This window comes from Artemia sp. Qi Xiang Cuo, chromosome 13, assembly GCF_049724085.1.
Source record: "Artemia sp. Qi Xiang Cuo chromosome 13, ASM4972408v1, whole genome shotgun sequence".
Taxonomy (NCBI): Eukaryota; Metazoa; Arthropoda; class Branchiopoda; order Anostraca; family Artemiidae; genus Artemia; species Artemia sp. Qi Xiang Cuo.
The window spans coordinates 36,673,948-36,690,375 of record NC_142806.1 but is presented as its reverse complement, the minus strand read 5'-3'; the positions used below and the strand labels follow the sequence as shown (position 1 = coordinate 36,690,375).

The 16,428-nt window shown below is 35.7% G+C and overlaps 1 protein-coding gene across 1 annotated transcript in view; it reads right to left on the bottom strand.

Annotated features, from left to right (window-relative positions):
• Positions 1–2,565: 2,565 nt before the first annotated feature.
• The window catches only part of mts (protein phosphatase 2 catalytic subunit mts), a 43,026-nt gene continuing 29,163 nt past the window's right edge, over positions 2,566–16,428 (bottom strand). Inside the window, exons 4-6 of the mRNA XM_089099463.1 lie at positions 14,203–14,375; positions 12,473–12,580; positions 2,566–3,505 (exon numbers count right to left, since the gene is read on the bottom strand). Coding sequence (XP_088955589.1) covers positions 3,433–3,505; positions 12,473–12,580; positions 14,203–14,375 — 354 coding nt within the window. The 3' untranslated portion in view covers positions 2,566–3,432. The remainder of the gene's footprint in view (positions 3,506–12,472; positions 12,581–14,202; positions 14,376–16,428) is intronic.

The following is a 16,428-nucleotide window of genomic DNA, read 5'->3' as shown; positions in this document are numbered from 1 at the left end:
GAAGCAAGATGGATGTAAGAAATCATATACTGTCTAAAAATACAGCTAAGGTGTCCGCAATTTTATCTTATAATTGGCGAACTTTAGCTCCAACAATCGAAAACTTTTGTCAGGGGATACCACCAGATGGCTAATTTCACAGTGTATATATATAAAAATCTTTAAATCAGCCAACCAGTATTAGAAGCCTAGGAGCCCAGCTGGACATAAGGAAACATGTCAAGAATAACAATTCTTACTCCACAATAATCATAGTTAACACATTTTGCAAGAGGAGAACCTTTACCTTCACTTCTTTCCTTGTTTATCGTTTTTCTAAGAAATTCATGAATTTCTTATAATCTATACATTTACAGAGTATGTACCCCCAGCCCCCTAATGTGCTAATATATACCCATAATTGCCTCCTGAATCTAAATATAACATTCATTTGAATCACAAATTAGCTTTACACCCATATTAACCATGTGGTAGATGTCGCTTTTGTCACAACCATTTTATCTTACCAACGTGGAAATCTCCATGCTTGATTTAGTTGTTGCTGTTAAAAATTACGAAGATACATCCCTGTAGGAGTTACGATCCATTTTGGCGGTCTTCCCACCTATACCATTAATGATAATGGACTTTAATTTCCTGAAACGAGATTACCTCCTATTTGTATTGTAAATTTTTGAGCCAAAGTTTTAGAAACAGTAAATGTGTAATACTTAACTCTTACAACCGAAACATGTCTCACACTGAACTAGATTGTGTAATGTGACCACATAAAGTCTTGTAACTAATATCGAAACACACTGTGTGTATCGAAGTCAGCATACGGATCGACAAAATTTTGGCATTGTCCCATCACTTATAGTTAATAATAATAATAATACAAAAAATAAAGACAAGCATACACGTTTTTCTTTTACTGATAGTATGGACCTAATGATAAACAATCTGGACATACTTATTACAAATTAGCTTCAATAAGCCCCCAGAACCCGTAGACCTTAATCCAAAAGATGACTTAGCCTACTGGCAAAAGTGGTCTGGTTTTGTGTAAACTTTCTGCATGTTGAAGTTTGGATTGAATACATTAACTGTTTCGTATTTCTAAGAAAAGACAAGAAAAAAACAGCTTCTAAATCAATGGAGAATACAATTGTTGTTCAAGCAAATTGAAAGGAATATTTGTTAGGAAATTTAGGGTAGGAACAGAGAGGTTTTTGTATTAGATTAATTTTAACTAAGGGTTTGGAAGAGTTCAGTTAAATATAAGAAAGTTATGACGCGGGAACAGCCAGGCCATGTTTTATAGAGGAAGAAATAGATTGCCAAAGAATCTGCTGTTTCAGCATTCATCTGAAACCAAACGAAAAGTAAGTCGCATTCAGGTGGGATGAAACGAGGTTGATATAAAGGATTTAACGGAAATTGGAGCATCATAGGAGGGGTTAATTAATGAGGTTTATAATTGACTGGGGTTAAGAGACAGCATGTGCATCTGTGTTGGCAACAGACAGTTTGGTGCTGCAGTGTGATGTTAGATGTTAGTAGTACTAGTAGAAACAGTTGTTAGGTAATCTAACAGTGACACTTATCTCTTCTCTAAAAGAGGCTCACAAAAGGGGCACTGTTCTCCTATATCAGGCAGGCTCAGTCATCTCTTCTAGAAGAGGTGACAGTTATCAATCTTAGACTTTTCATAGTTCCAGTTGTCATAAAAAGATAGGATATGATAGTTTTTGTTTTTTTGCTGAATCTCAACTGCAACAGATAAAAAAGCTCATCTCCCTCTAACTCTTTTTAATATGAGGAATCAAAGTCCAAAAGTTTTGAAAGCTTCTCATTCCTAGTAGCCAAAAATGAATTTTAGGCATAAGTAGCAGGATATCTTCTCAGAAATAAAGATAGTTCCCGGTATTTTTCTTCTTTTTTGTTCAAAACAGATGCTAGTTCTGGCAGCTCAGTTAAACTATGTCAACGCAAGCACCAAATCATCGTGACGCAAGACCTATTCCTGTTTTTAAACATTAAAATAAGACCTAGTACCTATAAAATAATTTCTGTTATAAACTTAGTTTGTATATTTTTGATAGCCTCATCCTCAGAGAAAAAATTAAACTATAAAAACAGTTTCTCAAAAAAAAATAATTAATTGGATGTGGTGACAAAAACAAAAAAAAACAAAAGAAAACACTAAAATAGAAGTAAAAGATTATATGTAATAAGATGCCTGCAACAATATCTTAATGTAGCAGAAAACAAAAGACTGACATTAAAAATATACACATACATTCAGTGTCGAAATTGACATGGTGATTTTCCTTGTATTTTATGGGACAATGACTTCAAAAACTGAATTTATTGCACAGAAAGTTTTTTCTTTCATTTTGAGCGCGACCACACTTGCTGCCCGATTTCTGTAGCCGGACTCTTGTAAATGACATCACATGTGCTTGGGTTGCAAAATTTGATCAGAAATTATAGTAATACTATGTTTTTTACGAAAAACAAATTACAACATTGTTTCTTAAAATTTTCATTTTTATTCTTCTTTTTTTCAGTAGTAGCGCAGAGTTTTAACTAGATCAGTTGGAAAAGAAAAGCGACACTGGAGGGCGTTTTTTTTTTTTTTATCACTTCATCATCTTATTGCATATAATCTCTGAGCAGTGTGAGATTGAAATTTGGAATAAGTTTACATCCTAATTTGTAAAAAAGATTTCATCATAATATCCGAGTAGAATTATGCCTAAAATTAAAATGAAGGAACTAAAACAACAAAAATTGGATACTCAACAATTAAAGAGAAAATAAATTCACTGTTGTTAAAACAAATCCTAAAACTGCACCGCGGGCTTCTCAGTAAAAAATTAAAACGCAAAATTTTAACCAAAGAACTCATAATGTACTAGAATTAAGCTTGTATTACTACATTAGTTTTAGCAGTTGCTCAACCAAAGAAGAATGGGATTTTAATAGCAGAAAAAAGGAGGCAAAAAACTTGTACAGGAAATTTTGTCAAAGGACCAGACATTTATTTGAAATCGCCAGAATCTATGTATCAGTCGATCCAACTAGCGGTAGTTAGAAGAGATAACTGTTATCATTTATCTGCTGTTTTCGATTATTATCCCATATCTTGCAGTTTCTGCCGTCTTTCAAGAGGAACGAAAAAAATATTTTGCAAAAACTTCATTTTCCCCTAACAGATGAGGCTCTTAAAAAACAAAGCTTGCTTTTAGCGTATGGTTATTTTCAGTATTACATTAGACGATAAAACGCATAAAAGAAAAGAAAAAAAACACTGTTCTAGCGACAACTTAGGCATGGCCTATATTTCCTTATAACTGATTTGACATTTAAAAAGATACACATTACTGTACCAAGATTTTTTTTTTCACTTTTGTCGAATTATTACTGTTTTTCAAGTGAAACTTGACTTTATAGGAAGTAGTCCGGTGTTCTACGAGTAACGTGAGGCTCGCCTCTTCTGGGTGCTGGGTCGAACTGTAAGCTGAAAAAAATAAAAGTATAATTGGAAGCTGAAAGGACAATTCTCGAAAATTGATATTCTTGCTTCAAAAGAGCAGTTACAAGTCTCTAGGGTTATACACGCAATATTTCCCCTTTGCCAGGCTACTGTCTCTAGAGCGACATCCAGGCATTTCTGTACTCTTAAGTAGTATATATGTAGGAATCAATTGACAAAACCACTTGATGAACTACCTAGAGACAAAATTATATGTTGTAAGAACGAATTTTGAAAATAGGCTAAAACAACATAAAAAAGAAAATAACTCTTCCCTAAAGCATAGAACGAAAAGTGAAAACTTTGCTTCTGTAGAGCATTTATTTGATCTTCCGGACCATAATGGGCAGTAAGATCATTGCTGCGTTAGACTGTTACAAAGTTTGAGACATCATAGAAATCAAAATAATATTTATAAGGGGATTAGTATACATTGCCTACAGAAGAGGGAGATTACAGATTAAACCCTACTTATAATTGTTTAATCCAACAACATGCCAGAGTCTCGTATGAACATATTTTTTATAGTCAATTCACATCAGAAAATACATTATGGGCCTACAGACTATTATTCAGGAGGTTTTTTTTATCTTGTTCCGTGTTCTGTTTAAATCATCATTGTCGGATTTCTCTTCTTTTTTTTATAGTACTTGTGTTTTTCTCATGACTTTATCTATTTTTGGTGAATCTGAACTCCTACAGATGAAAAAGCTCATCTCTCTTTAACTCTTTTCAATGCTGGAAATAATATTTATAAGGTTTTTGTTATTTTTCTAGTGTGTGAACTGTTTAATCCAAGCTTTTCCCATTTTCCCTCTTGATAAAGGCTCCCAGATGTGAAGACGGAATATTCAGGAGACGTTTTATTATATTAATTAAACAAACTTTTTCCACAAAATAAGTTTTTCAAAGGAAAGTAAAGAACTCCATTAAACAAAAAATGAGCAAAAATAAAATCAAATAATATACCAAGTGTGAAACTACCACAAATCAGCATCGATAAATAAATGAAACCCAAAACGAACAGAAATTACAATAAATAACCGAGTCAAACTCAAAACGAGCAGAAATTAACATAAGTTGGGCTCAAAACCTCTATGTCTTCACAAGACCAGAACATAATTTACACTTTACTGAAAAAAATATAAATGTTTTTACTTTTATAACTTTAATAAATCAAATAATATTAACATTTTGATTACTAAAGATCAGTATATGTATGTTAAACTGAGAATGCACACTCATTCGTATTTTTTTCAGTAAAGTGCAAATTATGTTCTGGCCTTGGGAAGGCATAGGGGTTTTGAGCCAAAACTTATGTTAATTTCTGCTCGTTTTGAGTTTGACTTAGTTATTTATTGTAATTTCTGTTCGTTTTGGGTTTCATTTATTTATCGATGCTGATTTGTGGTAGTTTCACGCTTGGTAGATTATTTGATTTTATTTTTGCTCATTTTTTGTTTAATGGAGTTCTTTACTTTTCTTTGAAAAACTTATTTTGTGGAAACAAATTTTTTAATTAGTTTCTGTTTGTTTTATATTGACATAGTCTTTTTAGGGAAAAAGAAAATAATAATTTAAATCTTTTCGTTTTTTTAAGAATTTATAGTTTGGCCTGCTATTTGTATTCTGGAGAAAAGTTTTCAGCAATTTTTAACAACATACCCCCTTTTAAAAATCAGGACACAGATAGCAGTGTTTAGTTTAGTTTCATACCTCCTCGAGTTGACCTGAAATGGAAAACTTGATACCATTCGCAAAAAAATCTGTTTACTTTCTTTGATAGCTGCGATATACTTAGGCTATTTTGATTTGGTTAAATTTTAAGAGCAGAAGTAGCCCCGAAAGTTCGAACATAATACCCTCAGTCGTTCTTGGGATACTGCTGAGATGCCTTATTGGGAATTAGTATTAACACAGTGCATTTAGATTTAATCTTAAGGCAACATTTAGTTTTTAAATATAAAGTCAAATGGGAGGGTGGGCGTGGGAGGCGGATTAGTTTCCCTCCAATCACTCTCGACTATTAAAAAGGGAATCAGCCCTTACTATTTTCAATCGAATGAGCCCTTTCGGAAGTTCCAACGGCAAATCCTTAAATACTAAGTGCCCTGGTCTAAACAACAACAACAACAAAAAAAATAATACTTTATACCCACATCGATCTTTAATATAAAAATGTCAAGCCTTCCAATCAATTTCGACCATTAAAAAGGGCACTAGGCCTTTCGATTTCCAATCGAGTGAGCCCTTTTTAAGTTTCAAAGACAACACTTTCGACCCTTATATGCCACCTTATATTATAACACCTTATATGCCCCAATGGCATAAATTACAACCCTTACCCTAAGAGCTGTGAGGGTGGTTGTCATCCTCTAAGACCTAATTTCCAGAACTTTCTACTAAGTTAAACAAAATGGCAATCTCAAAATTTTGATTGGATGTGTCTGGGAAAATGGTGGACGTGAGAGGGGCGTTAGTCGCTCTCCAATCACTTTCAACTATTAAAAAAATATTTCAACTATTGAAAAGGCACTAGCCCTTTCAATTTCCATTCAAATGAGCCCTTTTGAAGTTTCTACGACAACACTTTCAATAAAAACCTTATATGCCACCAGGGCATAACTTACAACCCTTGCCCTGAGGGATGTGGGGAAGTGTCCTCGTCAAAAAAACGCCAGGGCATAAAATTTTAATTGGATGTGTTTCGGGAAATAGTAGGCGTGGAAGGGGTGTTAGTTGCATTCCAATCACTTTCAACTATTAAAAAGGGCACAAGCCACTCCAATTTCCAATTGACTGAGCCCTTTTCGAAGTTTCTACGACAACTTCTTCGATACGAAGCGCCCTGCTCTAAAGGAAAAAAACAATAAATAATACATTGTGCCAAAATCGTTCTTATATGCCCTCAGGGCATAACTTAAAACCCTTGCCTCGAGGATTGTGGGGGAGTGTCCTTATCAAAAACATATTTTCTATCTGGAAATCAACTACGCTGAAAAAAATGGCTATCTCAAATTTTGATAGGATGTGTTTGGGGGAATGATGGGCGTGGGGGGCTAGATGCCCTCCAATCACTTTCTACTATTAAAAAAGGCACTAGCCCTTTCAATTTCCAATCAAATGAGCCCTTTTGAAGTTTCTACGACAACACTTCCAATAAAAACCTTATATGCCCCCAGGACATAACTTACAACCCTTGCCCTGAGGGATTTGGGGAAGTGTCCTCGTCAAAAACATAATTTCTATCAGGAAATTATCTGCGCTGAACAAAATGGCTATCTCAAAATTTTGATTGGATGTGTTTCGGGAAATGGTGGGCGTGAAAGGGGTGTTAGTTGCCTTCCAATTACTGTCGACTATTAAAAAGGGCACTAGCCATTTCAATCTCTAATCGAATGAACCCTTTTTGAAATTTCTACGACAACTCGTTCTATAAATACCTTTTATGCCCCCAGGGCATAACTTAAAACCCTTGCCCTGAGGCCTGTGAGGTGGTTGTCATCCTCAAAGACCTAATTTAAGAATTTAAAACTACGTTGAATAAAATTGTTATATCAAAACTTTGATTGGATGTGTCTGGGGAAATGGTGGGCGTGAGAAGGGGGTTAGTTGCCCTCCAGTCACTTTCAACTATTAAAAAGGGCACTAGCCCTTTGAATTTCCAATCGAATGAGCCTTTTTTGAAGTTTCTACGACAACGCCTTCTATAAAAACCTTATATGCCCCTAGGGCATAACTTACAACCCTTGCCCTGAGGGGTATGAGGGAGTGTCCTCCTCAAAAACATAATTTCTATCTGGATATCAACTACGCTGAACAAAATGGCTATCTCAAAATTTTGCTTGGATGTGTTTTAGAAAATGGTGGGCGTGGAAGGGGTTTTAGTTGTCTTCCAATCACTTTTGACTGTTAAAAAGGGCACAAGCCACTCCAATTTCCAATCGAATGAGCCCTTTTCGAAGTTTCTACGACTTCTTCGATACGAAGTGCCCTGCTCTAAAGAAAAAAATAATAATAAATATTACATTGTGCCAACATCGTTCTTATATCCCCCCAGGGCATAACTTAAACCCTTGCCCCGAGGGTTGTGGGGGGTGTCCTCCTCAAAAACATATTTTCTATTTGGAAATCAATTACGCTGAACATAATGGGTATCTCAAAATCTTGATAGGATGTGTTTGGGGGAATGATGGGCGTGGGGGGGAGGGGGGTAGTTGCCCTCCAATCACTTTCGACTATTAAAAAGGGGACTAGCCCTTTGAATTTCCAATCGAATGAGCCTTTTTTTAAGTTTCTACGACAACACCTTCAAAAAAACCTTATATGCCCCAAAGGCATAACTTACAACCCTTGCCCTGAAGGTTGTAGGAGTGTCTTCCTCAAAAACATAATTTTTATCTGGAAATCAACTACGCTGAACAAATTGGTTATATCAAATTTTGATTGGATGTGTTTCAAAAAATTGTGGGCGTGGAAGGGATTTTAGTCCCCTTCCAATCACTTTCGACTATTAAAAAAAGCACAAGCCACTCCAATTTCCAATTGAATGAGCGCTTTTCGAAGTTTCTACGACAACTTCTTCGATACGAAGTGCCTTGCTCCAAAGGAAAAAAATAATAACTAATACATTGTGCCAACACCTTTCTTATATGCCCTCAGGGCATAACTTAAAACCTTTGCCCCGAGGGTTGTGGGGGAGTGTCCTCCTCAAAAACATATTTTCTATCTGGAAATCAACTATGCTGAACTAAATGGCAATCTAAAAATTTTGATTGGATGTGTTTGGGGGAATGAGGGGCGTGGGGGGGGGGCTAGTTGCCCTTCAATCACTTTCAACTATTAAAAAGGGCACTAGCCCTTTGAATGTCCAATCGAATGAGCCTTTTTTGAAGTTTCTATGACAACGCCTTCTGTAAAACTCTTATATGCCCCCAGGGCATAACTTAAAACCCTTGCCCTGAAGGGCTGTGTCCTTCTCAAAAACATAATTTCTATCTGGAAATCAACTACGCTGAACAAAAAGGATATTTCAAAATTTTGATTGGATGTGTTTCGGGAAATGGTGGGCGTGGAAGGGGTTCTAGTTGCCTTTCAATCACTTTCAAGTATTTAAAAGGGCACAAACCACCCCAATATTCAATAGAATGAGCCCTTTTCGAAGTTTCTACGACAACTTCTTCAATACGAAGCGCCCTGCTCTAAAGGAAAAAAACAATAAATAATACATTGTGCCAAAATCGTTCTTATATGCCCTCAGGGCATAACTTAAAACCCTTGCCTCGAGGATTGTGGGGGAGTGTCCTTATCAAAAACATATTTTCTATCTGGAAATCAACTACGCTGAACAAAATGGGTATTACAAATTTTGATTGGATGTGTTTGGGGGAATGATGGGCGTGGGGGGCTAAATGCCCTACAATCACTTTCGACTATTAAAAAGGGCACTAGTCACTCCGATTTCCAATCGAATGAGCCCTTTTTGAAGTTTCTACGACAACTCCTTCCATACGAAGTGCTCGGATATGGAAACAAAAAAAATACATTGTGCCAACATCGTTCTTTACTTAGGCAGCGCTATTGCGCTGCCTATAATTGTATAAGACGTTTTGCATGCCCCTTATTATATTTTCACTTCATTTTAAATGTAATGCCACAATCAGTTGCTGACACCCTTAGTCTTTTATTAAATATCGTTTATTCTTTATTTTTGCATATAAACATTTCTTTGCATTATTCTTTTTTGTCGGATGATCTTTCTTCACTGGCGTTTTAAGGGTAATACACTCCATAATGATGGTCATGTGGAGGTTCAAATTGGTTGTGATGCTATTAATGCACGGCCAATGTGCAAGAATTCTCAAATATTGATGTTACAAGTTATGAAGACATAGGAGGCCAGCTAACCTTAGTATATTCAGATGTTCTGCAGCAAATTCGCAAATTCTTTTGTTAGACATCATGGATATTTGTGACACTTTTTTGAGTGACGACCTATCTGTGTTTGCTTATTCTTTTCAAGAATCTGATGAGGTAAGTAACCGATTTAAAAAAGAACCGGAGGAGACCTGAAATTCTCGACGTGTAAGAATAAGAAGTGTGTGGTAAAGGATTTTTTTGCGGATAGAAAGTAAGACAGTGAGAATTTTTTTTGAAATCCGAAATAGAAAGTGGTTTAATTAGTATGCTGTATAAACCATCCAGTACTCGTTTGGATGAGTTTGCCGTAAATTTTGCCAAGCTGGTGATGATAGTTTCAGCCCCCCCAAAATTTTTTTTTTGTGTATATATGTGTACGTGTGTGGGGGATGGAATTTCCAGTTTAACATTTGAGATCTTTCAGGTGATAATTTGGATTTTTGTTACAAGATTCCAACGATCTTTACCCTGTTAACCTATTACGATCAGTTTGTCCGTACTTCAACCAATTTATGATAAAATTTGCGAGGAGTTAAACTTCTGTTAATTGCGAGCAGTTAAACGAAAAAGAGCGATCTGCGCAATCGTGGATTATTGAGACAATAAAAAAAAAAAAAAAAAAAAAAAAAAAAAAAAATCAAACGGTTAGTGGCAACGAAAAGTAAGTAAGGAGCGATTCGGACCAATAATAACCAAAAACAATTAAAAAGAATTTTCATAACAATTAATACATCAAAAGCATTGGCTTTTTACGCTGATTCTAAATATATGACATTCAATAGTTATAAATTTACCTATCAAAAGCTTCGGGCCTTAGAGAAATTCCCTGATTTTCAAATAGGGGGGGGGGGAGGGGAGAAACCACCCAAAAGTTAAGCCATCTCAAGGAAAATCACATCATTAGATTTAGCACATAAGAGGACCCTGTAGTAGAGGTTCTTGGCTCCCCTCTATAAACATGTGGAATTTTGCATTTTTTTTCCCCGAAGAAAGATAATGAATGCGTGTTATTTTTTTTTTTTTGTCCAGCGGTCACTGTATCGAACCAATGGTTCTAGAAGATTGGGAGAGAGCTCATTTGAACAGAAAAAGTTCTAAACTCTGTTTTGGGTGACAAATAACATTGGAGGGCCAATGGCTCTCCCCAAGCCCCTTTTTCCCCAGTGAAAAATTCAATTATTATGCCTCTGGGGATGACACGACCCCCCCCCCCAAAGCTCCTGGAGAAAGAGATGTAAGTTATGCAAAATGCCCCCTTTTTGCATACAGTATTTTTCAGGAGAGGGGGGACTTCCTGGGGAGGGGGGATTCCCAAGGGGAAATTCTCCAGAGAAGGGGGGGGAATGCCGGTATGACATGGAAAACGATCAGAAATTAAATAAAAAATCAAATGAAAGCAAGGAGAATTTTCAGGGGGAAGTTTTCAGCAGGAGGAATTTTCGATAGAAAATTTTTTGACGAAGAGGGACGGTGGATTTCCCAGCATGATTTGAAAATCGATCAGAAATTATAATAAAAAAAAACAAGTTTGTTCAACAGAAAATAAAGAGTAGCATTAGAAGTTAAAACGAACAAAACTATTCCAAATATGAGGCGGCCTGTCCCTTCCTCAGACCTCACTCTTTACGCTTAAGTTCGACTTTTTGGCCCAATTCTTTAAGAAAGACTCCCAAAGCAAAAAGGCCATTTACCTGGAATAAGAAGGTTTATAAAGCTTCTTTTTCTTCTTTGCTAGGGAACTTTAGCGTGGCAAGCACGTAGCGAGTTAAGCAAGGGGCAGGCCCCGTCATATACGGAATAGTTTCTGTTCGTTTTAAGTTTTACTGTTGTTCCTTACTTTCATGTAAAAAGTTTTTTTATTCAATCTACGATAAGCACTATCTCTTAAATCATGATATTATATATATGGTAGAGTTTAAGAGAGCTAAAAATAAGGTAAAGCGCCCAAGAGAACAGACAAGGAAGAAGCATTTCGAAGAAAAGCTTTCAGGTCATAGGGGAGATACTAAAGCAACATAGCAAGTTATTAATTAATTATGAGACATAAAAAAACAACAGTTCACATTGCGTTAATGTAAATGGAAGTTCTATGAGTGATGATTTGTTGTACCAAGTCATTTTTGGCTAATTTTGTTCCCAAATAAGCTCACCGGTTCAAGAGAGTACATGGCATGTCAACCAAAATTTCCTAGAATTTCTAGTTGAAAAATACTCCAATGGTGAAAAGATCAAAATAGCGAAAAGGATAAATCGGATTCGGCTAGGATTCATGATGCAAAACTGAAAAAGTTAATTTTTCCGGAAGCTGCTTGGATTGCCTTGGGCCAAAAATTAACATAGCTTTGAAAAGTTTCTGCAATTTGACCACCTTGAATTTATTATCAATAAATATTTACCCAGAGTAATTTTCATTTTATATCCTAGAGTATGTAAGTCACAAAAATAACGGTAGAATTATGCATGTGAATAAAATTATTACGGAAGTTCTGTTATTTGGGATTTTACTGACTTTAACTTTTCACGGAGAAGCAACAGTGATATTGTTACCGCAAAGGTTGCCCATGGTCATGGCGTAATTCAATGTTTTAAACACTGTTGAACTCCGAGTGTTATTACTTTAATACCAAGCTTTGACTCACCCACATAACCATGCCAAAAAGTCAATTCTCATGCAATTCCAAAGGATCAGAGAACATTGGTATGCTCAGTTAATATGTTGATACTAGACAAATATTTCAATCAAAATTTTATGCAATTTTTTTTACTGAAATCGAGTTCTCCCACTCGATTGCGATTTATAATTTCGTCAATAGCGTTCACGAATTACATATTTTCCCTTTATTTTGTCAGTCCGTTTTGTAATTTTAATAGGTGCGCACTACATTTTGGCTGTGGGCAATGGTGAAACTTGTTTTTACTCATGTAAATACTGCATCATGTCCCAGAAACTATAACAGACATGTCCATACTTAACATCGAATCCGGTTAAGATACAAGAAATACTTTAAAATAACATAAGAAAAAAAAACTTACAATGAATACTTCAGGGAATCATCTAACTCCATTATGGCAGCTTGATTACCACACCGGTAGCAATAATTTGGAGCCGAAAATATTGTCACTACATTACGATCATGGCACCTAAAATGATTAATAATGAAACAGCTATAAAAATCAAAAAGAAAAGAAAAAGCGAAAGCCACAACCTATATGAACAGCTGAAATTTCCTAAGTGAAAAAAAGGGATAAATTTCTTTTTTAATCAAAGAGATTAAATTCTTTTTTTTATCAAAGCAGCAATAAATTATCTTTCATCTAGATTTCAGTATAGTATTTACCATAGACATGAAAACATGTACTCTTAGGACACAATATTCCTGGGAGAGGGGGTCCTTTAAACAAATCTCAGTGACTTAAAAAATTCGGTCATCTTTTTTCTTGAAGCAAACAACCTCCTCTCCTCCCCCCCCCCGCGCCCTCTTCTGTGTGTTTAGGTATGCAATTTAAAATAGTAGTTCTCACCAAGAAAAAAAAATAACTCTATAACTTAATACTTAAAAGAACTTAAACTAACACTTATCGTCAAAACACTGTTTTAACCATGTTTCATATTTTGCCGACAATATATTGATGGTACACTTTTGAATAGAGATAACAACAATAAAATAGATAAATTATGTTATTAACATAAATTATTATTTTTTTTACACTAGACGCAACTCTTCAAATTTTGATCTTTTCGTTAGTACTCCTAAATTTAGCTAAGTAGGCGATGAGTCTTGAATAATTATTTCTCATGTGAATTTTGACCTCCGTTTTTAAATACAGGCATAGGAATATTTAACATTTTAAACTTAACGACTGTTTAACATCGACCATCTGGCATTATATTTTTGATACAATCAATGATAGAATTAAGTTATGAAAAAACAGATCACCATTTTTTTTATCATCTTTGCATCTTTTTATTTATTGTTATGATGATTCAAAAATGTTTTACCAATTAAATTTACAGTAACCAAAATATGACACAGGTGTAAAACACTGTTTTGACAATAACCTTTTGATAATCCATAGGGACGTAAATGACGCTATATGCTTTTATTTTGGCTGTAGTGGCATACTTGCTGTCCCACATTTAACCTATGAGCAAATATGCAAGAGCAACAACTAATACAGTGTGCCCCCAAGATCAGTTCAGAGGGTTTTCCTCCAGAAGGAGGAAAGCCCTTTTTCAGGAGGGTTCAATCAGTTCTTCCTGATTGTAATTTGAGCCTTAAAGCACCAGACCCTTCTCCCAAAGACTTGACCTACTTACGCCTATGATTTACAACAGAAAAGTGATATGCATTGTTTTCTTGTTAGGTGAAATCCGCTGACATTTTCAAACAAACATCCTGGGGACGTAAAGACTATGCTGCCATCTACATTGCTTATCTAAGAAAATAGACATTGTAGGTGTCTGGTTCGCAAAATTAGTGTTTTTTAAGGAATTAAGCCGGTCCGAAGTTTGGCTTGCTTCAATTTTTCCTAGACAGTAGTGATTAGGCGGGTCAAAGTTGAATGTTAACTGTGGAATTTGAAAACAGGTTTGTCCTTGACTAAAAGATAGTAAATTATTTATGAAATTGCTATTAGCTTGAGTTTCTAACACTTTGTCACTTTATTGAACGTTTAAAAAGTTTAAATTGACGTTAAATTAAATTATGTTTAAAGTAATTACGTGATTTCTAAAGTGCAATGAAAAAACATTAAAGACTTACCAGTTATATCCTTCCATGACCAATTGATGGGCTCGTGAAACAAGGGTAAGGTTATTAGAATGATTAAACGTTTCACTTATGTCCTGACCAAACGTGTAACCAGCACCGCGTGGAGAAATACCCCACCCACCTCTGTCATCAGGGTCAGACCATAAAAGATCGCACATTGGACCCTAAAATAATAGATGTAATCAACACTATTATCGCATCAAAAACATCACGATTACAAGCGTCTATTTAAACTAGCCATTGCTTAATTTTAATTTTAACTATTTGAGAACTCATCTCAAATGAAGTCCTCTATGTCATCATGTTCCCTTTTAAAAGCTTCTTTAAAGTAAATCGATCTCGCTGGTTTGTTTCAAAAGAGTATTAATGAAACTATAATCAAAAACAATCTGACAAAGATTTGATTTAATTGAGCATCAAAAATTAATGTAGTTTTAATGAGCAGTTTTCAATTTTAAAAACAGATTGAAAATAGTAAATTTTAATATAGTTAGCTTATAAGTTTGATAAATAATTGTATTGAACGTTAATTAATAGTAAAAAGATAGTATTGGCAGCCGAAATAAAGAATTATATTTTCTAGAGATTTTTTTTTCCTTCATCAGGCGATTAACACAAAAGACTTGTATTATATGATACCAAGATGGATCACTATGAGCATTTTTCGATGGAACAGAGGGCAAAAATTGCGAAACTGTATTTTGCAATGAATAATCCTGACAGAAAATTCCCCATTGCCATGCGATCGCAAGATTGGTAGAAAAGTTTAGAGCCACTGGAAGTATGGTTAACAATAACAAAGGTCATTGTAAACCAAAAGCTAACAGCGAGTATGCTAGCTCGTGACCAAGACGTCAGAGACCGGTTAGAACAATCACCATTAAAATACATCAGACGGCTGTCACAGCAAGTAGGTGTTTTTAGCAGATCTGGTCACAGAATAAATCACAGCGATTTGAAACTCTTTCCCTGCAAAGTTTAGATTCTTCAAGCGCAAAAGTGAACCAACAAAACAGAAAGCTAGGAGTTTGGTAAAACGATAAGCGAGGGTATTGAGAACCAGCACTCAGCTATTGGGCCGTCTTCTCTCTGGTGACAAGGCGCACTTCCATTTGAGTGCGCAGGTGAATAAGCAAAACTTCAAGTCTTTAGTTAGTAATCAACGTTATGAACATGTTGAAAAACCTCTAGGTGTAGACAAAAGACAGAATGGCGCGCATTTGGAACGAATTGTACTTTTAGTTCATACATCATCTGGTGACAGTGAATGCAGACCGATGGACCGAAATGCTTTGGAGACACTTCATTCCGGCATTAAGGGGAAGGAATTTTGATATGAACCCATTCATGTTCCAACAAGATGATACATCACCTCACTGTTCTGACTGCACTCTTTAATAGCTCGGTTAGTACTTCCCGGGCAAATTCACTAATCTCTGGGATGACCGAAAACCAACGACCGCCCTACTCTCCTGATCTGAGTCCGCCAAAATACTTTCTCTGAGGCTAACTGAAGAAGATTATATGAGGACAACCCAGAAAAAATTCAGGCTGAAAGAGAACATCAAATGACATGCTAGAGGTATTTTCAACAACCTCAATATCAGAATGGTAAACTTCGTCATAATAAGCAGGAATTTATTAATCAAAATTTAAGAGCACCTTAAAATTTGATAAAAATAGTTCCCTTAAGCGTCAATATACCGTTACCAACGCGATCTCCATGATCTGTACGCTCCCTGGAAGTCAGTTTACAAATTGCCTTTTAAAGAGTTGGCCACAGCTTTCTGGATGGTGGCAACGTTCGAAACCACAACCTTTCAGGACATTTTTCAATTGGGGAACCGGAGAAGTCTGCCAGACCTAACTCTGGCTATACAGAAGCTGTTACAACTCCTATCCTGGCCAGGTGCAACGTTATGGAAGGCGATCTGATTCATAGCGTTGTTGTGTGAAGCTTCAAATGATCGGAAATCTCTGTTTTTCTCCTTTTCACGTTTCGGTGCACTTGTACAAGGATATCCTTGTAGAAAGCGGCACTGATGGTGTTTCCTCGAGGCAAAAACTCCTTGTGTGCCAGCCACCCCATGGTTGTTAAAAAAAAGACATGTCGGGTGCTGATGACTTGTACATGTTAAGTACATCGGCTATTAATCGCAACTGAAACTGACAGTTGGATTCCTTAACTTTTGACACATTTTCACTCGAAGAACTCGT